Below are 24,161 nucleotides of genomic sequence, written 5' to 3'. Positions count from 1 at the left end.
CATACCTGTATAGGTATATACTCCATTCACTTGTGTATTTGATTTGGTATAATGTGTGCAGTCACCCTTATATTCTATTAACGGGATATTATAGCTGTATTCCTGGCACTATCGCTCCCCCTGCCTCCCTACTGCCTTGCGTCCCCACCTCCCCAGTGAATAAAGAGTTAAAAAGCCTTTATTTACTTACCTGATGCCAGTGCCTATGTCCCTCGGCGCTAGGTCGCAGCTCCGCCTCCACCTTCCACGACCATCGGGCTCTAAAACCGTGCACGCATTAGACCTCTCTATACGAAAGTATTGAATCAATGCTTTCCTATGATGAAAAATCTGACCCTGGAGATCCTCATGCAGAGCGTGAGGATGTCCAGCACAGTAGTGTATTTAGGATTTGTGCTGCCCAAGGCAGTATGTGCTCGGGCACCCCAGCCCTAATTAAAATTTTCCCAACCCCTTCCTGTCAAGGCTGCACTTTGACTGACAGATGCTCACTCATTGACAGATGCACACTCACTGACAGACGCACACACTCACTGATAGATGCATACACTCATTGACACAATGACATACACACACACTCTCATATACACTGACAAACAATGACATACACACACACTCACTAGTTTGACACACTGATACACAGACACACACTATTACTCAGACACACACTGACTGACTCACTGGCAGACGCACACTCGCACTGACAGAGACGCACGCACTGACAGACGCACACACTCACTGACCGACACATACTCACTCACTGACCATCACACCCACACATTCACTGACCAACACACACACACACATTCACTGACAGACACACACACACATTCACTTAGACACACACACAAATTCACTTAGACACACACACTCACAACCACACACGCACACACATTTCCACCAACACTCACAAATTATAATTTTTTAGATTTTATTTTAAATCCACCCAGCCTCCCTGGGAGAACTGGAGTGGATTGCTTATCTGCGGTGCAGTGGGGCTGCTGGTCGTGCAGACAGGGGGCAGACAGGCTGAGTAGGTGGCGAGGGAGATTTAATCTCCCTGCTCAGCTCCCTCGCGTGTCACTTAGTGATGCCGGGAGCCGGAGTGACGTCATATTCTGACTCCCGGCTTCATTAAGCAGTGCGCAAGGGAGCTGAGCAGGAAGAGCCAGGTGAGCATGCTCCCTTGCTGCCCGCCATCTGCCGCCCGCCTCAATGGGTCTCAAAGTGGCCATCTGGCCAGGTCTTGAGCCCCCCCAGGACACGAGGCAAACAAGGGATCTGCCTGGGCATTTGGGGGCGGCCGCGCTTGCCTTATGACTATGGCCCGGGAAGATGTGGCCCTTTAATTACAAGATTTGGGCATAATGGATTTTTGGTGTGCTGCTGCGGGCCCTTTAACTCCCAGAGAAAGGGTTTGTACTTTTAAATTGGCACTTCGAATGCCGTCGAAGTGCCGAAGTAGTCGAAGTGGCCGCTATTCGAAAAACTAACACATGGCGGCGGCCATCTTGGTTCATTCCATGCGGTCAGCGGTATGTGTAGCCAAATTCATGGAACTAAAATCGGCTACACAGTTCCGCGAACACCGCTGAGCCTTACCTTCTCCCACGGTGATTTTGCCGCTCGTTCGAATGGGACTAAGTCAATTTTTCAGCCTGAAATAGACCGACCGCACAGCCCAAATCTATGGAACTGTTTTAGGCATGAAAATGTGCTTGCGGTCGGTCATAAAGGACTTCCATCTAACTTTTTAACCCCTTAACCGATTGCCCTGATTTTTGAGTATGTGTTTATTTCCCGCATGCTGATTATGAAAATTTATGTTTTATGTTTGTGACATGTATATTTTAGAAGTTATAAATATTGTGTAAAAACTGTATTCCTCTGCCTGTGATGATGAGATTACCCATTGTGTTCAGTAATCATATCACAGGCAGAGGGGAGCATTTTGTGTGGGAGTGTCTGTGTGTATTGTATGGATTGATTGGTTGTTCTGTAAAACCCTGTCGGCTGTACTATGTTTGTTGATTGGGAATAAAAGAGACTGTATGTGCCAGTACAGTCAGATTCTGCATAACCCTCAAAACGAAGTGTCGTCTCGTTCTTGGGGGGAATTGGATTGTATGCTGACTGCCAGGAGTGTAACCCTTTCGCATGGTTTTCCTGTTCGGCTGTTTCCCAGATATTTCCAGGGTTCCTGTGTTTTCAGTTCGGGAGATTGGTGCTTACAGTAGCTGTCGGTGTATCTGGAAAGGGAATATCGCCTAAACGGTTTTTAACCTCTGGTGAGCAAAACGGTCCGTTACACCGCCCAAGGCAGATGCCTTGTTTTCCCCAAGGAAGATACATCCTTGGTCCAGCGTCAGATACTGGACCAAAGGTCTGTTTTTAAACCAGGGTCCCCTCTAGTGGCTGTCTGGGAGACAGCTTCTGGAGGCAGAACTCTGGAATATTTAACATTGCAGCACTAAGGGCAATAGGGACACTGTACCCAGACCACTTTAATGAGCTGAAGTGGTCTGGGTGCCTTCAGTGTCCCTTTAACATGTTTCAATTATCTATGTCTTATCAGTAACCTAGACACTGGGAAATAACAGCACTTGTATCACTACTATTGCCAATCATACCCATATATATACTGTGTGTATATAATTTCTTCACCTGTTAAAGGTAGTCATCATACTTAATCATGAGATTTGAAATCAGACCTCATTCAAAATTATGTCATTCAAGGGCAGACCCTTCCTTAATCACCTGCTTCAGGGACTATAAACTATGTGAAGGACGTAGAATACTGAACTGCAATTTTCATAATTTCTCATCAGCTGAATCAGCACATGCAGACACGGCTTCTTTTATATTGTTATTATGGTAGAAAGGTATGGCTAAAATGGGCGTTTAATTAGCCACTTAGACCTTTAGATATCTGTTTTATGTTAGAGTTAATTAGCATTTGAAATGGTAGGTGACTTCTTTCCATTTTTAAGTTGTGTCCCTGGGGATGCTTGATAACATTGGCATCAAATTTGAAAAGGCTCTAAAATTGTATTCAACATCAAAGTATAATATTGTTATAATATTATATATTAACCACTTCTGTTTGTTCACACTTTTTCCAAAGGAATTGTTACTCTATCTGAGCAGATTCCGGCCAGCAGAACAGTATCATAAGTTTTACATTTTATTTATTTTTCCTTTTTTGTGTTTTATATTGATGGCTCAGCTGTCTGAAACCACCATTTGAAAAAGCTTAATATACTCTTATCAAAGTAATTATAGAATAGGAAGAGCAACGAACGGTTTTAGTAAAATTGATGTAGTGGGAGTATGATGTGATAGTTAACATGAACCTATTATCCACAAATTGTGTGAATGGTAAGGTCACCTTCAGGTAGGTTTATCTATATTCATTGTGCTGGCAAAACAGCCATCAATGTATACTTAAAGGAACAGTCCAATCATCTTAAGCACTATTGCCACCATAGTAGTTATGGTACCAGGTGTGTCCTGGCTCAGACCCAGGGTAAGTAGTCAAACCATTTAAGAACCCCGTGGATGAAAACAGGTAAAACCTGCCTAATAGGTTCAGTGATCATCTCAAAAGTAATAGGGCTGAGTCCAAAATGGGTGAAATATTTCACATTTTAAAAGCCTAACAAATGTGTTAACTATCTAAAAAATAATAACAATATAAATAATGTGTTTGTTTAAAATGTTTGAATGAAATGTTTACATGTGATAATTGATAGACAGAAAAATGCCCATTTCCCAAAATATGTCATTTAATGTAAAATCCTGATCATAAAATACATCAGTACCGAACGTGAAGAATTATAGTCCCATTGACTTTATATAAACATATTAGCCATTTTCTTCTTGTAGAAAGGAAGAAAGACTAATCATAGAGACGTCTCCATTTATAAACAAAAGCTTTTGCTGCCATTGCATACATTTAAAACCTTTTAATATATAAATTTTATGTACAGTATTATCTAGTATAGTCAGAATTGTTGGGTTTTCAATGTGAATTTCACATTTTAGGCCAAACTTCTGAATTCAAAATTTCTCCATTTAAGCTACTTTCCCCTAAAATTTGAAATACAGTTTGAATTTATTGTTAATATATAACAAACCATACTTGGGAAAAAAAACAACCCTGTAGAATTTAATTAAATTAATTGCTTTACATGTTAAACAAACATTTACAAATGATAATATACAAATGGTAATATACAAATGGCAATATACAAATGGTAATATACAAATGGTAATATACAAATGATATATCCTGAGCTAGTTCTATCTACACCATTACAATGGTGTAGATAGAACTCTTTCTCAAAGCAAAATCCTAAACATATCTTTTTTCTAGAATCTTTCAAACTGTAGGGAAAGATGATAAAATGAAGACACTTTGCTGTTGAAGGCTTACAGGTGCATTTAAGGTTAGGAGTGTTCTCCATCCCCAGCTGAGAAAAAATATATGTATATTAAGTCAGGAGTGAAGAAGCAACTGAGAGGTCAAATGATTCAGTACTTCTTTGCTCTGTTGGGATGTACGCCAAGTATGACTCTCTCATCTGCTGTCAGATTGTGAGGAGCAAAACAAAAAGGGAAATTAGCCCCTGTCCTGATGGTAGAGGGGTAGAGTTCATTAACGTCTTCTGACAAAACCAGTCCAGGAAGGCTATCAATACCCCATGAGTCAAGCGTCCACATTTTTACAAAGCCTACTCTATAATACCACAAGGTTCCAAAGCACTAGACAAACTCCTAGTAGCATAGGCTACTGTTAGTAACATCATTGCCAACCAAGTAAGTGATACTCCACCACATGGGGGCTCCAATGGATTCTGCTGGGTCTCAGTGGGATCATTTGGATGTGAGCAGCTCTCTTGTTTGAGTAGATAGTACCCCAGTGGGCATTGTGCACATTGATAATTCTATTGCTGAACTGTTACATTACATATAATGTAATACATTTAAGAAAGTTTAGAACCATCACATTACAGTATTTATAGTGAAGCAGCAATGGAGCCTAGATAAGCATATTTATTGTTCCTATAGCATTTTATTAATGGCTAAGTGAATGTTACTTGTTTACGGTGTTCTGTGTGTAACTAACTGTGGGTGAGTTTGTTTCAGTGTGATATGGTTTCTGGTTAAACAGTTATCAGTTCTGTTAATGGGGCAAATCTGCCCCGTGACACTATGTAGGTTTCAGACACCTAGTTCCATTACTACAGATAACAGTTACTACCGGCACATCATCAAATTACCAGTAATAGGTAAAGATATGGGTTATACTGCATAACACACATAAGTGAAGATATCCTGCAAAATGTAAGTGATGCGTTTATTTTTAACCCCAGGGGGGGCAGCAGTGATGCTGACGATTTAAACCAATAAGATTGTGGGTGTGCACATTTACAATCAGAACTGCATCTGTGAACTTTGTTTATTTTTTTTATTGGGGTGGAGTACCATTTAGAAGTGTGTGCTTTTTTTATTAACCTATTAAAGATATACTACTTTTTTATTGTGTTACTTTTGAATTGCAATATTTAAAAAAAAAAAATTATTAACTGTGTTCAGGTTGAAAACAGCTGAATAGACCATGAACAAATATATTCATTTAACATTATACTGTGCCTTTGCATGAAAACGCAGATATTTCTGAGTGTTGATTCTATATTACATGCCCACTTTTTGTTTCCTTTCTTAGATTTAGCAAGCGTAGTTAATCCTGTGTTTCATCTCCTTCTGCTTTTAATTGTGTAGCTGTAATAACATTTGATTTGTCCCTTCTCATCCTCCTCTGGCAAAGCATGGAATCCAGGTTAATGCTAAAATCAATTTCTAGTAATTAGTTCACCGTTCGCTCATGTCCTCCGTTTAAATATCCTTCAGAGGAAACAGTGGGTTTTTGTAAAACCCCTTGTGCTATCATAAGGAGGGTTAAGATGTAGCGATATCAGGATAATGTAATAGTTTGCTACAGGTGGTGAATCAGATACAAATAAAGCAGAATACATCGAGTCCTTTCTAGTTTTTATCTTTGCTGCGATTTAAACTTGTTATATATATATATATATATATATATATGTGTGTGTGTGTGTGTAAAATGTAATTTATATTTATCCAAAGATCCTAATTTATCAATTATTCTGTTTGCATTATTCCTTTAATCAAATCTAATGTAATATTAAAAATCAGTGTACACATTGTGGCAACACGTGTCACAATACCAGTAAGATCTGCTTGTATTTCTCACATATTATTTAAATCTTCGAGGTTTATTACCCTTTTGTCTGCGAGGAGAACTATCCAGTTCTATTACTAATCTAGAATAAATTATCCAAATTTACCCTCCCCTTCCTAACTGAAAATGTGGGCGGAACACCAGTGATGGTGAAAATACATAGTTGGGTATCAACCTGTATTTAAAAATCTGTAAAAATCTAAGCATGAGTGAGATTGGCATAAGGCTATCCTAGATATAAGATAAGGCCAGAGACTAATGAAAGTATTTTGGGCAGACTAGATGGACCGATTGTTTCTTATCTGCTGTCACATTCTATGTTTCTATGCATTCCTTTGCAGTGTTTATTAGGGTGCAACATGTACCTGACATTGTTTTTATATCATGAATGCAGCCATTTTGAATTATGAGCAGCTGATATGAATTATGCTTTTAACCAATATGATGAGAAAAAAACCCAGGATGCATTTCAGTACAAACTATAAAATTGCATCGATGCATACTTTGATTTTTCTGAATGATTGTTTTATTATAGACATAAAATTGTTGCTAATAAGTTTTTAATTTAGCGTTTAATTTTCTCATAAAATCGCAGGAGACGAAATTTCACGGGAGACAGTGTTTCTTAGAAAAGAAAACATATTTCTGTTGTTTTGTTTGTCTTTCCTTTTTTTATTATTTTATTTTAGATTTCACAGTGATGAGAGCTGAGAATGCTGATTTTCCTAATCGTTTTGACTCGAGATTTACTGCTGCTGCTGGTGCCTTTTCATTGATTTGCTTTGTTATAATTTGTAAAACTTATATGACAGACTCATGGTGTGTTCTATAAGTTGCTGAAAACGTTTGCATGAACCACTATATTTTGTTTATTTTTTTTTCAATAGTTTTAATGTAACATAGAAATATTCTTTTGTGCACCAAATATGTGTGTACTGACATATTTATTTCATTTAAAAGCAAACATTAAGAAACAGGCAGTTTTCAAGTAGCATTGAAAACTATAATCTAAGCACCAAAACAATTTTAGCTAAATGAAGCAATATTAGTGAATAAAATGACTAGGGCAATGGATAAGCATGTTTGTTTGCACGGGATTCGAAGTTCTGAAAAAAGAGATGATTGATAGTAGAGTAGTGAGAAGTGACCAACAGAGGGGGAAACAAAAATGCAAAAATTATATTTATATATAGGATATTAGGGCACTAGAAAAAGTGCAGAGGCGGGCTACAAAATTAACAAAAGGAATCGAAAATATCAGCTATGAAGAAAGGTTAACAAATTTAAACCTATTTAGTTTAGAAAAACGTCGCCTGAGAGGGGATATGATAACATTATACAAATATATTCGGGGCCAATAGAAACCATTGTGTGGAAATCTATTCACAAACCGGACTTTACATAGGACACGAGGCCATGCGTTTAGACTGGAAGAAAATTTCGTCAAAGGCAAAGGAAAGGTTTTTTTTACTGTAAGAACAATAAGGATGTGGAATTCTCTGCCTGAAGAAGTGGTTTTATCAGAGTCCATACAGATGTTCAAACAGCTACTAGATGACGCATGGAGGATAGCAACATCCATGAACCTCTAAAGAGTCAGACAGGTCCTGAAGTCCCAGCTCAATGGCAGAACTAAGATCCACGCAATCAACACATATGTCATACCAGTCATCAGGTACCCAATTTGAATAATAACCTGACCAAGAGAAGACCTGGTCACTATGGATGTCAAAACCCAGAAACTGCTCACTACGAATGGAAGGATTCCACCGGAAATCCAGCACCCAGAGACTGTACACAAGCCGGAAGAAAGGAGGTCGGGACCTGATGAGTGTCAAGGCCACAGTCCTGGATGAAACACAGAGTATCCACAAGTACATCATGAAATTGTTCCCAAAGATGAACTGCTAAGGAAATGCCTGAGACAACAACAGATAGAGGATGCAGAAAAAGAGGAGGTTCCATGGTAAGACAAACCTCTCCAAGGGGGGTACCACTCGCAGATAGTGAATGTGGCTCACATGACAAAATCCTACCAGTGGTTGGAAAAGGCAGGGCTGAAAGACAGCACTAATCCTAGCACTAATCCTAGCAGCACAGGAACAGGAACTCAGCACCAGATCAATAGAAGCGAGAGTCTACCACACCAGGCAACACACAAAGTGTAAACTGTGCAAAGAGGCCTCTGAGACAGTCAAGCACCGAGTCTCCGGATGCAAGATGTTAGCAGGAACAGCATACACGGAGAGACACAACCAAGTTGCTGGGATTGTGTACCGAAACATCTGCACAGAATATGGATTTGACCTGCCAGATGTCCACATGGGAGATACCACAAAGGGTAGTTGAGAATGACAGGGCTAAGATCCTGTGGGACTTCAAGATCCAGACAGAAAAGCAAGTGCTGGCCAACCAACCAGACATCGTGGTGGTAGACAAGGAATGGAAGACTGCCGTCATGGTCAATGTGGCAATACCCAGTGACTATAACATCATGAAAAAGGAGCATTGGAAGGTGGACAAATGCCAAGGACTGAAATAAGAACTAGAACGGCTGGGGAAAGTAAAGGCAGTAGAAGTCCCAGTTGTGATAGGAGCACTCGGGGCTGTGACTCCCAAGTTGGGAGTCCCACCTGGAATCTGATGTCTTCAGCAGATTTCAGGTGGGACATGAGAGATCGCTATCCAGAACAGTGCAGTATTAGGAACAGCTAAGATACTTAGAACCCGCAGACTCCAAGGTATCTGGTAGAGGACCAGAGAATGAGGAATAAACTTACCATCCAGGAGGGGTGAGAATATATATATATTATATTGATAAAGTCTGTGGGTTCAAATACATCACTTTAAATTTATATTTGTCTATTTGCTGATGTTGTTTATGAAAAGGACGTCTGAATAAAATTATCCTTACTTAGATTTATATTTTTTCTATTGCTCTCCTGATTGATGTACATCTGTCTGCTTTTCTGTCTGTCCATCAATTTGCCCACCATCCTTCAGTCTATGCTTTTCTCTGTCTGTCGATTTGAGTGTGTCTGTATTAGTTATGGGAAAAGCATGAAGCTTTTATTATGCCTCAAATGTATATACAATGTAACACTAATATGTTCTATGTTATAAACAACAGCGATCCGTTCACTTTAGATCTTGTTTTATTTTCCTTTTGGAACACACTTATATCAGTTAATATACACTTAAGAATCCATAAAAGGCAGTCAAGAGGAAACTGGCTTATAGCTCACTGTATGGTGAATGGTTTCTAATTCATTGAATTCCTTTCATTGATTGTGTAAAAAGGTTCTTAAGGGAAAAAATGAATAGTATCTATCTATCTGTCTGTCTGTCTATCTGTCTATATAAACAAAACAAAAAGATTATTTGTATAAAATGTTTGGTGTAAATTATTGGGGGGAGGATATATACCCAATACCCCTATGATTTCCCATTCACCCTCTTCCAGAGGCAGATAGTTTTGAAATATTAATCACTTGGATGATAAAGGGCTTCAACAGGAGAAGGATGGCAAGAACTTTAGTTATTGGTGGAAAGCAGAGCAGGGCTCACATCATCCATTTCCAGAGGTTTTCCAGGAAAAGCTGGAATACTGCTAGTCAATAGCTTTCAAATAATGGTCGGCCTGATAATATTTCAGAAAGCAGGGCAGGATCGTTTCATTCTAGGGTGCTTGCTTTTTGAGATTTATTGAAATAGAGAGGTTTTAAGGGAGGTGGAGAATGGAATTGTGTGGTATTAGTGTCATTTTTATTATGTTAAGAATAATTTATATTGTATTTATGCCCCAAGCCATGAGATATAGATTCTTTTGAATCTACATTTTTCTAAAATATGAGGAGGACATCTATGTTATAGAATGGGTCAGGATCATCAGAAACCCATAAACTTCTTTAAATGGGTATGGCACACAAGAAGGGAAAAGTGTGTCAATGTACAAATCCACCACCTCAGCAGAGGCATGACTTCCTTTAGCCTGGAGGTGACAGAAAATAGAAGATAATAACATTGTCACAATATATCCGGTCAAGACTAAAGCCATGGGTCAACCATCCACAATCTTTATTATTAATATAGAAACTGAGAATTCACTTGATCTTTCTTAGGAAGTTAGATGATCAGGGGAAATGATAATCCTGGTAGGTGGTGAAACAATTTTTACAAATGTTGCTGGATTTACAACAACAACAAAAATTGGATTAACAACAAGTTCAATAACAGCATCAAAGAAAATGTGTCAGGGTACCTGAAGTCTCTACCTCTTAGAGAGGTAGAGACTTAGAAGTTTATCCGTCCAGAAGGTCTGTTTCCTCTTCCTTTTGTAACACGACGCCCAGCAGTCGACGTCATGACGCCAACCCGGACCGACCCGTCACTCAACTGTCTGGAGACTAATCAGGACTCGTCGGAGGCGTGTCTACTCTCTTGAGCCAGGGTATTTAACAGTGCTTCTTCCATTTGCTCATTGCCCTGTCGTGGTTCTAGCCTGTCTAGTCTCGCAGTGCTCTTGTATTCCAGTTATCCTTTTGGTTCCGACCCGGCTTGTTTGTTTTACTCTGCTTATCTCTGTTACCCTTTTGACTCGGCTTGTCCCTCGCTTACCTGTCTTCTCGTTCCCTCGACCTCGGCTTGCCTTTGACCATTCTCTCTATCTCCGTACGTTAGTCCGGCCATTCTAAGGTCCGGTATACGTACCTTTCTACTGTCTGTACTCTGCGTGTTGGATCCCTGTCCCGATCCTGACAAAATGTTACCATGTCCTGGGTTTAACCTTTATTGTGGTTTTTAGCCTCTGCCTTTCCTCCCATGTTTCCCAACAAAGTCAGCAGCTTTTACCTGCATGCCTTCACTTTCTCGATAACCTTGTGAAAATTTTCTGTTTATTATTATTATTATTATTATTATTATTATTATTGCCATTTATATAGCACCAACAGATTCTGTAGCACTTTACAATATTATGAGAGGGGGGTTTAACTATAAATAGGACAATTACAAGAAAACTTACAGGAATGATAGATTACAGAGGACCCGGCTCAAAGTAGCTTATAGGCTATAGGAGGTGGGGTATAAAACACAATAGGACAGGAAATAGCAATCAAATAAGGTGGGAGTGAAGCAGAGCTGGAGGAGAGAGTAGAGTGCTGCCCTTTATGAGAGGGCAAGGGACAGGTATGTGAGGTAGAGGTTACTCTGGGAGGCCATAAGCTTTCCTAAAGAGATGGGTTTTAAGGCACTTCTTAACCCCTTAAGGACACATGACATGTGTGACATGTCATGATTCCCTTTTATTCCAGAAGTTTGGTCCTTAAGGGGTTAAATGACTGAAGACTAGGGGAGAGTCTGATGGCGGTAGGCAGGCTATTCCATAGCAAGGGAGCCACCCACAAGAAGTCCTGCAAGTGTGAGTTGGTCGTACGGGTGCGAGCAATGGACAGGAGAAGGTCACAGGCAGAGCGGAGAGACCGAGAAGGGGCATACCTATTGTTCTGTGAAGAGATATAAGAGGGGCTAGAATTGGTCAATTCTTTATAGGTATGGATTAGTACTTTGAGTTGACTTCTATAGGATACAGGAAGCCAATGAAAGAAATTACAGAGGTGTGAGGTGTGAGAGGACCGACTAGAGAGGAAAATTAATCTGGCGGCAGCATTCATTACAGACTGTAGCAGGGCAATTAGACCAATTAGGAGAGGGTTACAATAATCCATGCGGGAAATTACTAGAGCTTGGACAAGCTCCTTAGTAGCATCTTGCGTGAGAAAGGGGTGGATGCATGTTTTTAAGATGGAATCTGCAAGATTTGGTAACATGCTGGATGTGAGGCTCAAAGGTGAGACCAGAATCAAGTATGACACCAAGACAGTGCGCTAGCAAGGATGGACTGATGAGGATACCACTAACTTGAAGGGAGAGTGAAAGATCAGTATTAGGAGGTGGAAAGACAAGGAAAGACAGGACACGGAAGGAGGTATCATAAGAAAAGGAGACACTGAATTTAATATGAGTTTAATATTATTCTCTATATATATTATGGAAATCTATATTTCCATTAAAAGCAATGAGGTGTTTTGAATTATTAAAAATACAAAAAAATATTTTATACAGAATTTACTTGGTTTTATTGTTTAAAGGGACATTATAGGCACCCAGACCACTTCATCTCAATGTTTTGTTCATTTTGCTGCGCTTGCACACCAGCCTTCCAAGCTTTCCTATTGGAATCTCAATGATCTCAGCTCAGGAGGCCAACCAAGAAGCACAGAGGCCAGCACTGTAGGGGAGATAAGGTAAATACAACTGTTTTTGTCCCCCTACAGGTGAAGCCCTGGGCACATAAACGTCCACTGGGGCACTACAGTGTTAGGAATACACATTTGTATTCCTATTTGTATAGTGTTCTTGTAAGATTCTCTAAATAAAATAGTAGGAATCGGTAAAACAATGTCAGTTTCTTTTGTGTCAGTGTTAAGCACTTTATTAATTTTTTCTGTAAAGGTTTTTTGAATAAAAGTGTGTACTGTGCTTTATCTAATGTTTGCACGTGTACATATGCCAGTATATATGTTTAATTTCACATATTCAGTGTCATGCATGATGTAGCTGGAATTAAATGAGCAACAATGTACACCTGTGCATCAGTCCATATGTCGGCTGAATATATGCTACATATTTATGTCTACTTTGTAGTCAAAGGGTGCAGAAAGATTGATGATTAGAAATCGATTAAGATGTTTTTCTATTATATTTAATTGAGAAATTCTGGCATTTTGTTTTTCAGTTGCACCATCCACCTGCCTTTAAAAAATAAAATGTATTTTTTTTGCAGAGAAATATTAATATTCTAAAAAAAAAATACAGTATAGTACCTAATGTTGCCTTTCTTTAACCCCTTCCAGAGAAATCCAAAAAGATCTAACATTCTGACAAGTCTTACATAGTATTCATCATCTGAAATTAACCTAGATTTTATTCTCAATGCAAGAAACATGATTCTCTTTAATTCAAATCATTCATTCAAATAATTGAAACTATTTCTCTAAACTAATTCACTGTTTTGAACAATGAAAACCAAAATGTTTTGAATGTAACTGAGATGGAGATGAGTTTAGCTATTTGGAATAAATTTGTTTTGTTAAATACAATAAGCTCTTCAAGAAATCTCCCATTGGATATCAAATTAAGCATCAATGTTAATGCAAGAAACATTAGTAATAGCATTCATAATCTTGCATCGTATTAAATTAGAAATCAAAAAATGTTTCTGCTTTCGAATAGGCAATTGCCTTTTTTCTTTCAGCACAGTACTTTCATTTGTGCTTTTAATTAGGGAATTGCTAAAAACAAATCAATGCTGGTTGTTTGCTAAATCCTGATTTGATGCTTCAGGGCAGTTAATGCATTTTGCATTTTCTAAGCAACTGTATTGTGTTCAGTTCTTCTCTTTGCATAGGTAAAAATAGGACATGCAAGGTTCACCTCTTGTATCAGTCATTATTATGTATCAACATTATTAAATGCTTAATTCAGAGGCTTATAGGAAATCTAATTATAATTAAGCCTAAATTAATTACTAATATGGATAAATCTAAAAAGATATTGAATATTCCGGCAGCTTGTAAAAATACAGTTCAAATAAAGATAATAAATCCTAATCTAAAATGTCTTATCGTTTTACAGTATAACATAAGTAAATCTTCTGGAGGGTTGATATACTTGAAACTGTATCCAATAGTCACTGCCATTTTTTCTCTCCTGCTCCTGGTTCTCCTCGAGCCGTGTCAGTGCACATGTGTAAGAGTACGACACTGGTGTCTATGGAGGATTCCATGAAACCATGGAAGCCACCTTAGATCAACTCTCGCTATGAGAGAGACAATGCCTGGTTTGCACAGCCATCACTGGTGGTGACACTAATTGATGATACATGACCATAGATGGTCTATCTTTTGTCAAGTTTTTTGTTTTTTTTAAGGAAGGCATTACCATAAGATAATTTAGCCCCTATCTTGTCTTATAATATCTTTTGACTGTTGGAATTTCACTAACATTCCAACACAGTCAACATAAGTATTTCATAAATATTTTATATTGAAAATCTTGAAATGCACATATACAAATATTTTGTGAATTAATCTCTTTAAAATAATTGAAATGGTATTCATTTAGATTTGATCATTTTCTATTGACATGGTTCTTCCGGGTATTGCATTCTCGGATCTCTCTCAGCAATCCTGGCAAGCAATTTAATTTGTCCCATCCATCTCTAGTAGACCAGACACGTGACGTGTTATGATAAGCCCCTGTTTTACCACTTGGTATGGCATGAAATCATTTAAAATTCCTGGAGAGCCCATGTGGGTGTAGGCAATGGTATGGTTTCAGTTGGAGTATAATTCAGGAAAGATGTTTATTGAATGAGAAAAGAAAATAATAAGAATAATCAGGGTGGATTGAAAGAGCAATCTTGGTAAAAAATAAGAAGTTATTGCTTTTGTCTGCCTTGGGTAATTTATTAAATTGAGTGGCAGATGCACGTTTGTTCATTTTGAGTTTGATGTGGATTCCCGTTTTAGTTCAGCACAATTACATGCATTATATAAGATTTTTCTTTGTCATGAGAACACAATTGAAGCAACAGAAACTCCCTACTCAAAAAGTGTAATTGAAGATCACAATTGCTACTATTTGTAGAATGTCTTCTCGTTGAGCTATTGAGCTGATTGCCAACACTGAATTTTTTTGCAATTACTTAGTTGAAGAGTGGGGAATACACAGAGCACTGGGAAAATAGGATTGGTGTAATCGGGATTAACTGTTACATCTATTTATTTATAATGAATATATAAAATAGATGTTAAGATATATAATATGAATTCCTCATAGAATAATCATGCTGGCCACATGTCAAACTGTTAAAATCTAAACTCTGCATATTTAGGATACAGGTGGTATTTTGTTTTTCTAATATTTGGAGAAGTTCCAGGGTGAAGAAATACTCAGAAAATGTGGCCTTTGATTTTCAGTCCAAGTATGGCCTCAATTTAATAAGCTTTCCAAATGATTTACTAATGTTAAGAAAACGTTCCACATGATCTATCTATAGAAGTGACTATTAAAGCCTACGAATTTTTGTAGATTAATAATTTAAATACGTTTTCTAACCGTAAATTTGGAAAGCTTATTAAATCGAGGCCAATGTGAGAGAAACATGTTCATAGCTGATTTATACTGATTTACAATGCATGAATTAAATAGTTAAAACTCTGGAAAGCACTGGGAGACTTTTGTGCATGCGCAGCAAAACGCTGTGCTACGCCAAACGGCACTGAATCAATGCATCTCTATGGAGAAGTTCAGCTTAGGAAGCTTACTAGGAAGCGCCTCTAGTGGCTGTCTGAGTGACTGCAACTAGAGATGGCAGACACTCTCTGAAAGGGCAGTGCTTATATTGAAAATCTTCCAGGGACAGTCTTTAGACACAAGAACCACTACATTAAGCTGTAGAAGTACGGGTGACTAAAATGTCCCTTTAACAGGTGATGTACCGAGAAACTGCTTTATGGATTTTACCCTGTGACTGTACTTCTTTGATGTTATTTTAAAAATGATGTTTTAATGTAGATAGTGCTTCAATCTTCATATTGGTATACTTAAGCAGTTCTAAGCAGTGCTTTCTATGTACTAATAATACAATGTCTGAGCAGCAACTGCATAAAATAATATTATCATAATTATATAACTAAGATAATGTTATCTTTAAAGCTCTTAATGTCACATATCCATATTTTATATATTGTGTATTGTATTTTTTTATATATCTAAATGTTTCCTTAGAAGGGGGCCCTCTATAATCTCGGTTAGCCATTTAACCTCTGCAGCTCCTAACATTTTGCAGACGCAGAAGAGTGTCTTAGCATCCAAAGAAAAGAGAGTGAAGGGGATTTTACCACCTAAGGGGAAGGCAGGAATATTCATTAGATGTAGCAGTGGGATAGGAGTTTTGTAGAGAACATTGGTCTCCCTAGCTGTGTGACAAGTTTTCATCATTGCCCCTATATAGGACGGTGAAAGACTGTTCAAAATTAAAGTTGTTTTTAACACAGTTTTACCTTTGTTTTCTCTATACTTTGTTTTATTGCTTTTATCTGCATTTATTTATGTATATTTTAAATGTAAAATGTTCTTTAAATATGTATTTGGATCCTTGTGTTACTATATGCATTTTATATACTTCATATTTTAGAGGCTCTCTTTTTCTTCTTCCTCTTTGTTTTGTTAAGGCTTTATCTCTCTTTTTTTAACAAATACTTTTTATATACTTCATCCTTATTTTTTTGCCAGTGCTTCTCTAGACCTTTCCTCGTGATTTATTCTACTTCTTTTCATATTCAAGCATCCGTGTGTCTGGTCCTCGTTATGTGCTTCTTTTACTTATACTACAATACTATGTATATTTTATGTTCCGCCATCCCGAGATTCCAACAGGAGAGCTACATTTAGAAAGTGGTAGCCTTATGAGTAGTCAATTCAGTTTCATATATGTATGTGTTATGTACTATTGTTATTTTTCTTATACACTTCCGTATTTGCTCCTTTCTCACCAACACGATTGCTCTTTATCTTCCAGAAACATGATGGCCAATTCACTGTGATTCAGTTATTGGGAATGCTCAGAGGCATTGCATCTGGAATGAAATATTTATCTGACATGAACTATGTCCACCGAGACCTAGCTGCTCGAAATATTCTAGTCAACAGCAACTTGGTTTGCAAAGTCTCCGACTTTGGCCTTTCTCGAGTATTGGAAGACGACCCTGAAGCAGCATATACCACTAGGGTGAGTCTTCACTAAGAGCAAAACACCATAAATTATTTGAAACCCATGTATTTATGGTTGAATTTTACATGTGCGATGAGTTATCCAAAATAAAAAAGTAAAGTATTTTCCAAATATTTAATTAATTGTCCAATTAAAAGTTATTTTGTATTTAATATTTAACTAGTTTCACGCTAAGTATTTAAAATTAAATTTAATATTACTTATAGATGTGAAAGAATCGATTAATATATTTCAAATTCAAATCTGTTTTTTAAGCTTCATTACAACAATTTATTATTTAAGAATATGTAAATTATTAAAATCTGTTTAATTTTACTTATGTTATATAGCATAAATTAACTCATACTGGGTTTACTTCAAATTCTTTTAAACAAATGTAGCACACTAAAAATTTAGGGTTTATTTGAATAGTACATACTATTAATATCCATTTTTTACATCTCATATAAACTGCAATTTACATCTATGTAACTTCTATAATGACTACCATCTATGCTAATCACCCTAACTTCTACCCAAGTATGAGAAATGTATTACATTATATATATATATATATATATATATATATATATATATATATATATATATATGTATATATATATATATATATATATATATATATATATATATATATAATGTAAGAAGTGTGAATGGCACTCACCCTTGCTGGTACTTTAAAGTTGAAAATTATGCCCTGGTGCACTTCCACGCTGATTGTATATAGAGTAAGTGAACAAAGGTAGCACTCTTGGGTCTTTCAAGTAATAGACAAAAGTATTTATTCCATCAAAAGGTATACAGTAAGTTGACCGACGTTTCGGCCCATTCGGGTCTTCCTCAAGGTCAGGTTGAGGAAGACCCGAATGGGTCGAAACGTTGGTCAACTTACTGTATACCTTTTGATGGAATAAATACTTTTGTCTATTACTTGAAAGACCCAAGAGTGCTACCTTTGTTCACTTACTCTCTCTCTCTCTCTCTCTCTCTCTCTCTATATATATATATATATATATATAATGTAATACATTTCTCATACTTGGGTAGAAGTGAGGGTGATTGGCATAGGTGGTAGTCATTATAGAAGTTACATAGATGTAAATTGCAGTTTATATGAGATGTAAAAAATGGATATTAATAGTATGTACTATTCAAAAAAAACTAATTTTTTAGTGTGCTACATTTGTTTAAAAGAATTTGAAGTAAATCCAGTATGAGTTAATTCATGGTATATATAGAGTTAATTTATGGTATATAACATAAGTAAAATCAAACAGATTTTAATAATTTACATATTCTTAAATAATAAATTGTTGTAATGAAGCTTAAAAAACAGTGTCGTTTTTGTATTTTTTTGTTTACTACTACTTAAAAAGGGATCATAGTAATCAAGTTGATATTGATTGTTATCAGTTGCTCCTGAGTGCCTTGTAGGCCCCATTAAATAGGTATTTATTTATAAGGAGTTTTTTAGCTCTGAATGGTAGAGACTTAAAAAGAGTTAAATAATTAGGGAGCATAATAAAACCATTATTGAAGCTAAATATAAATGCAGTTTTGTGGCTGAGGATAATTTAAATTGGCAATAGACTACCATGTGGTCCATGAAGATTTGAATCTTCCATTTGGTTCAGATATATAAAAGCATACCAGTTTATGTAATAATGTTAATATAACGATAAGATTTTGTGCATTTATTAATAACTTAACATTTATTATGTACATATTTGTTGATTTTAGGCATGCTGATTTTTTTTTATTCCAGTATAAGTTTTTTTCTGTAAAACTCATATATATATCATTTTTGTTTACAAGGGAGGCAAAATTCCCATTCGATGGACGGCTCCAGAAGCGATAGCATACAGAAAGTTCACATCAGCAAGTGATGTATGGAGTTACGGGATAGTTATGTGGGAGATCATTTCATATGGCGAGAGACCATACTGGGAAATGTCCAACCAGGATGTGAGTCACATATGTATTGAGATGTTCCTTCAAATGAAGCTTCTTTGATAAATCAATGTTTCTTAGTTTCTTGACATGTACCTGTAATGTAAAAATTAACATATCATGATATCAAAATATATGACATTCTATAACTTGTATTTTTTATGCTTAAATTGGAGCCAGATTTATAAATTTAAAAAAATGAAAAGTTAAAAAATATGCAGCATGCATTGTGTGGTGTTGACCAACAAGTCGACAAACATGTAAACGAAAATCAAGGGAAAAAAAATATCTGTTTTCCAGAACAATATAGGGACTTTACTGTACGAGTGTAAGAAAGCTGTCCAGGTTTAATGCGTGTACCTCTATCTTCTCATAAAGAAGATAAAAATGCATGTGAAATATGGAAAACATAATTGTAAATTTGTAACATATAATTGCATATTTTAGGGTAAGAAATATAAATAGATTAGGTGATCAAATTTATCATGGGGCAATTAAAAAGTTCTAAAGTGTTTTATTTCATCAAGTATTTTTCTTATTTTAATACATGAGTGCTAAATCCTTCTCTTTTCCTTAATTTCTTTTATTTAACTTTATTTTTTGATCATAAGCCTCTTAGGGTTGGCCACTACAAAGCAGTGGTTTCAAATTTTGTGGATTTTCAATGGAATCCCAATCCAAAAATGTCACAACCAGTCAATGAGTTGTAAAAGTACCATAAGCTGATTAAAATTGGCATTTCATAAAAATATATGTTTTTGTATACCTCATTGTCATTTGCTTTTTTGAGCTTATTTCAAAGCATACCATATTGTGATCATTATTTCCGAAGTGCTCCCCAATTAGAATGTTGGTCAGAAGATCAACAGTGTTTTTTTTATAACCAGGTCCATGAAGGGTAAATGATTTCCCTTCTTTTGCCCCAAGCTTCAACATTTTCCTCATCGCATTCCACTTGTTTAATATTTGCCTTTAACTCATGGTTGACATACGGACATACCCCACCACCTTTCCTGTTTTTTTTTCCTATCATTCTGAAACAATGTGTAACCATTTAAGTTAACGTCCCAGTCATCAGCTGTTAATATGTTGATAATTTCATAATTATCTAATTGTAGATCATCATCAAGGCTATAGTGTGAAATAGCACAATCACATATTTTAGTCTATTTCAGCAACATGCAATGGCGATTTGCTCTCATTAAATGAAAAGTAAGAATAATTCTGTTGTGTAATGCTATATTTTTATATTGAATCTTAGGTCATAAAAGCAATAGACGAGGGCTATCGTCTTCCCCCTCCGATGGACTGCCCAGTTGTATTACATCAACTCATGCTGGACTGTTGGCAGAAATGTAGAAGTGACCGTCCGAAGTTTGGTCAAATTGTCAATATACTCGACAAATTCATTCGAACCCCAAGTAGTCTGAATGAACTTGCCAACAGCTCTGAGTGGTAAGAGAATATTATTTAAAGGATATTTTTTTTTATTTTTTATTTTGACAATCTCGTTTTCACTAAAGATTTTGTCATACAAACAAAAAATAAGAAGAAAAAAATAGAAGTGTTGTACAATCTAGTGAATTTCCAACATTTCCCAAACTATGATGTGGGTACCCTCTGCTAGTTGGCTTTACAAGAAGACAATGTAGTCAGCTCGTATATGTTTAAAGGATAATTAAACATAAAAGTGATGCAATAAAAACTCTATTTTAATGTAAGTGACCTTGAAAGATTTTAAAAGTCTCCACCATTGCTGTTATATAGCTTTCTAATGTGTATTAGAGACAAAAAGAAACAAATAATACAAGCAACCTGCCGCAACATTCCTTGATAGTGTTCCACAATCCACTGCTTTTCAACAAAGGTCGAATATTATGAGCAGTTGCTAAGATTGCTTGATGAATCCAGACACTTTGTATCTTCACAGGCAGGATCCAAGTATGCTGGACTCATACACAGTGACTACTATTGAACAGTGGCTAGAAGTAATCAAGTTGAGCCAGTACATCGAGCACTTCACAATGGCAGGTTACGTGACTCTAGACTCAGTGATGTACCTTAACAGCAGGTAAGAAACAGGTTTCTCGTGTTCTTTTTGGAGGTATTTTTGGGTTAATCCACAATTAACTACTTGTTGAGTACTTTGTTATACAGGGTGTGCACCTTTTCACTTCTATAGTTAGAAATCTAAGAGGGACATGTAATAAAATTAGGCTATTTGCCAATCTAGAAAAGAAAAACTAGACAAGTAGGCAATTCACTGTATTGTAGCTAAACCACTTGCTTTCTCATTTGATCAAGTTAAGCAAAGGTTTTACAATTCACAGCGTGTTGTAATCAGCAGGGTACTCTTAAATCCTAAACCACGCTGTCTACTAACTCTAAGCCCCATAAACTTTAGTTTCCTAATGTCACTGCAAGGACTTGGACCTACGGCAGTATACCATGAGCTTTATTGATGCATGCCATTATGAATGGGAATATAATGACACTGTGCTCTTTGCAATGTTAGGTCATGCTAGCATTACTATAATGATGAATGCCCTTTAAAATTTAGCATTTTAAAGTAAAGTGAATTGCTTTCTATATTATTTTCTTTCGCTTTCTCTACATTCCTCCACCAGCTTTGTGTATTGTATAACCTTTATTCCTCTCTTCCTCACTATTGTTTTGCCCTTCTCCAGTTATCATCTCCTTTATTATCATCAATATGACCTTCCCTACCTGCATCGTCCATCTCCTAGTTCTCTCTATCATACATGACTATCACAGCTTTATATCTCTACTGACACATACCTGCTGATACTGTACTTACTGTGCACCTTGTTGCCTGTGTGAGAGATTTCCCGAGATACTTGGTGATGTTGTGACCAAACTATACACTTATAAAATACAATCAGTGTCAGCTATATATCATATTTAAGATTCACACTTTCTGTATTGATTTGTTGTATACCATACGTCTCCCTGACCGTCTCTCTTAAATAAAGAAATTTATAGAATTAAAAAAAAAAATTCAGGTCTCGGGAGTGCCCCCTATCCTTTCTCTGTTTATACTATATTTGGTGTCCCGACCAGATTCCTTAGGGGTTAAGCACCCCGCCCAGGCCCCCCCAGCTTCAGAGTCTCCTTTAGAGGTGGCCACAGGTGTGTATATTAAGGAGGAGTTTGTCATTAGTCAAGTCACTTTTATTATTTTTTCCAGTGAACACAGTCATCTGCATTAGTGAGTATACTCATTTTCAGCACTAACACATTAATTATCTAGTTTTAACACTGCTTTTAATTGCTTTCATCACTTTTGTTTGTATACTCACTATGCTCTTACTAGTATTTAACACTATTTTATTTATGACACTATTACTATTTATTTGTCTCCCACATTGTAGTGTAGGACCCACCGATAATGGGGTACTTTGAAAGTAGTGGTGGGCTTAACAACATATGGCCATATGGTGGAACCAAATCCCCATATTTGTACTTAGTTAGGCATTTTTAGTAGCCTTCTTTGTTTTTTGTATTTTTGTAGTCTGAGTGCGCTGCACTATTTTCTCATACTTGGTGATGTTGTGACCAAACTATACACTTATAAAATACAATCAGTGTCAGCTATATATCATATTTAAGATTCACACTTTCTGTATTGATTTGTTGTATACCATACGTCTCCCTGACTGTCTCTCTTAAATAAAGAAATTTATAGAATTAAAAAAAAAAATACAAACTTCCTGGGCAAAACAACAAAACTACTTTTAACGAGCTGAAAATTAGCCAAAGCATGTAACTGCTGATTATAATATAAAAACAAAGTCTGAAAGTGTTTCACTTGTGATTTGTGAATACCCGAATTATTTATGTAATGTGTCTTCATAGAATAGAGCAAAATAAAATAGAACAATAACAAAGAGTGGAATAGAATAAATAAAACACAGTGGAACATTTTGTACGTAAACACATATAAAAATCTTGCAATAAACTAATAGGATTTTATTTCTTTTTTTAGTGAACTCAGCAGAATTGGAATCACACTTGCCGGCCACCAGAAAAAGATATTATCAAGCATACAAAACCTTCAGGCACTGGGGACGCATTTGCAAATATAAGTCCAAGGTATTCCTAATTCCCAATGTTCCTGATACTCAGAGGGATCTTCTCTGCCTGCCAGAGGCCATATACTCAGAGATGAAAACTAAGATCCTGTTCACCTTCCAATAACAAGTGTACAACAGGGATGCTGAATTTAATGTCCCGTGTTTTATAAAGGGTGATTAAACATGCCAATAGTCTGAACTTATGACTAAGTGTGCCTTTGGGAGGTGTTTTTGGATTCCAAAAAAATCCACAAAAAGCTAAAAACAACTTGAGAAAGTATGAAATCATTTTCAGTACTGGACAGAAAACTGTATCAATGACAAATAAATATTTGACGTGACACCGCATGAGAGGTCGGACATTGAACTGATCGATGTTCGGGACCTCAACTATTCCATGTGTTGGACAATCCTGAGAAAGGTGGGTCTCACCTGCCTGGGACGATGGTGATACCAGGTCATATGCCCATGTTCCACCACAGATGGCCAAGTAAATGTAGCTGCTGCAGACTTGTGTTAACGAAAGACCCTCAAACATTGCCAGGATGGTGTTGGAATCCTTGACGGACATTAACCTTCCAGCGTTACATCATCATGTGCGTTTGTTTGTTCCAACAACTCAACCTCTGATGGCAAATGCGTTTTAATGCATTATATGTGTGTGTATTTATGAATAAACAATATGTATATTTTGATTTTCATATCCCAGATCTGTTGCCATCGCACTTCTGATTGCTCACAATGCATTGTCATCAAACTCAATAAAGTCCGTGTAGCATTTGTAATGCTTTGACAGCAGTGTCTTTCAATAAATTAAGGTCCTATATCACATGTGAAACAGGGGCTCGAGTTCACTGTAGATGCATGTTTTTTTTTTTTCAGCTTATAAAACACAAGAATTTTATTCTTTATGAATATTCTGTGCCAAATTGTCTCCAGTTTTACATAAACACCTTACTTACAAATATTACACTGGGAAAACTAGCTTTGCTTCAGC

General features: G+C 36.6%; 1 protein-coding gene across 2 annotated transcripts in view; it reads left to right on the top strand.

Annotated features, from left to right (window-relative positions):
* The window catches only part of LOC134586604 (ephrin type-A receptor 3-like), a 200,073-nt gene extending 176,124 nt beyond the window's left edge, over positions 1–23,949 (top strand). For both annotated transcript variants that reach the window (XM_063442227.1, XM_063442226.1), the window contains 5 exons: positions 16,911–17,120; positions 18,936–19,085; positions 20,332–20,525; positions 21,001–21,141; positions 23,077–23,949. In XM_063442227.1, coding sequence (XP_063298297.1) covers positions 16,911–17,120; positions 18,936–19,085; positions 20,332–20,525; positions 21,001–21,141; positions 23,077–23,176 — 795 coding nt within the window. In that variant the 3' untranslated portion in view covers positions 23,177–23,949. The remainder of the gene's footprint in view (positions 1–16,910; positions 17,121–18,935; positions 19,086–20,331; positions 20,526–21,000; positions 21,142–23,076) is intronic.
* The last annotated feature ends 212 nt before the right edge of the window (positions 23,950–24,161 follow it).

This window comes from Pelobates fuscus, chromosome 2, assembly GCF_036172605.1.
Source record: "Pelobates fuscus isolate aPelFus1 chromosome 2, aPelFus1.pri, whole genome shotgun sequence".
NCBI classification, from domain to species: domain Eukaryota; kingdom Metazoa; phylum Chordata; class Amphibia; order Anura; family Pelobatidae; genus Pelobates; species Pelobates fuscus.
Note: the sequence above shows the minus strand (reverse complement) of the source record. Positions and strands in the feature narration are given on the sequence as shown.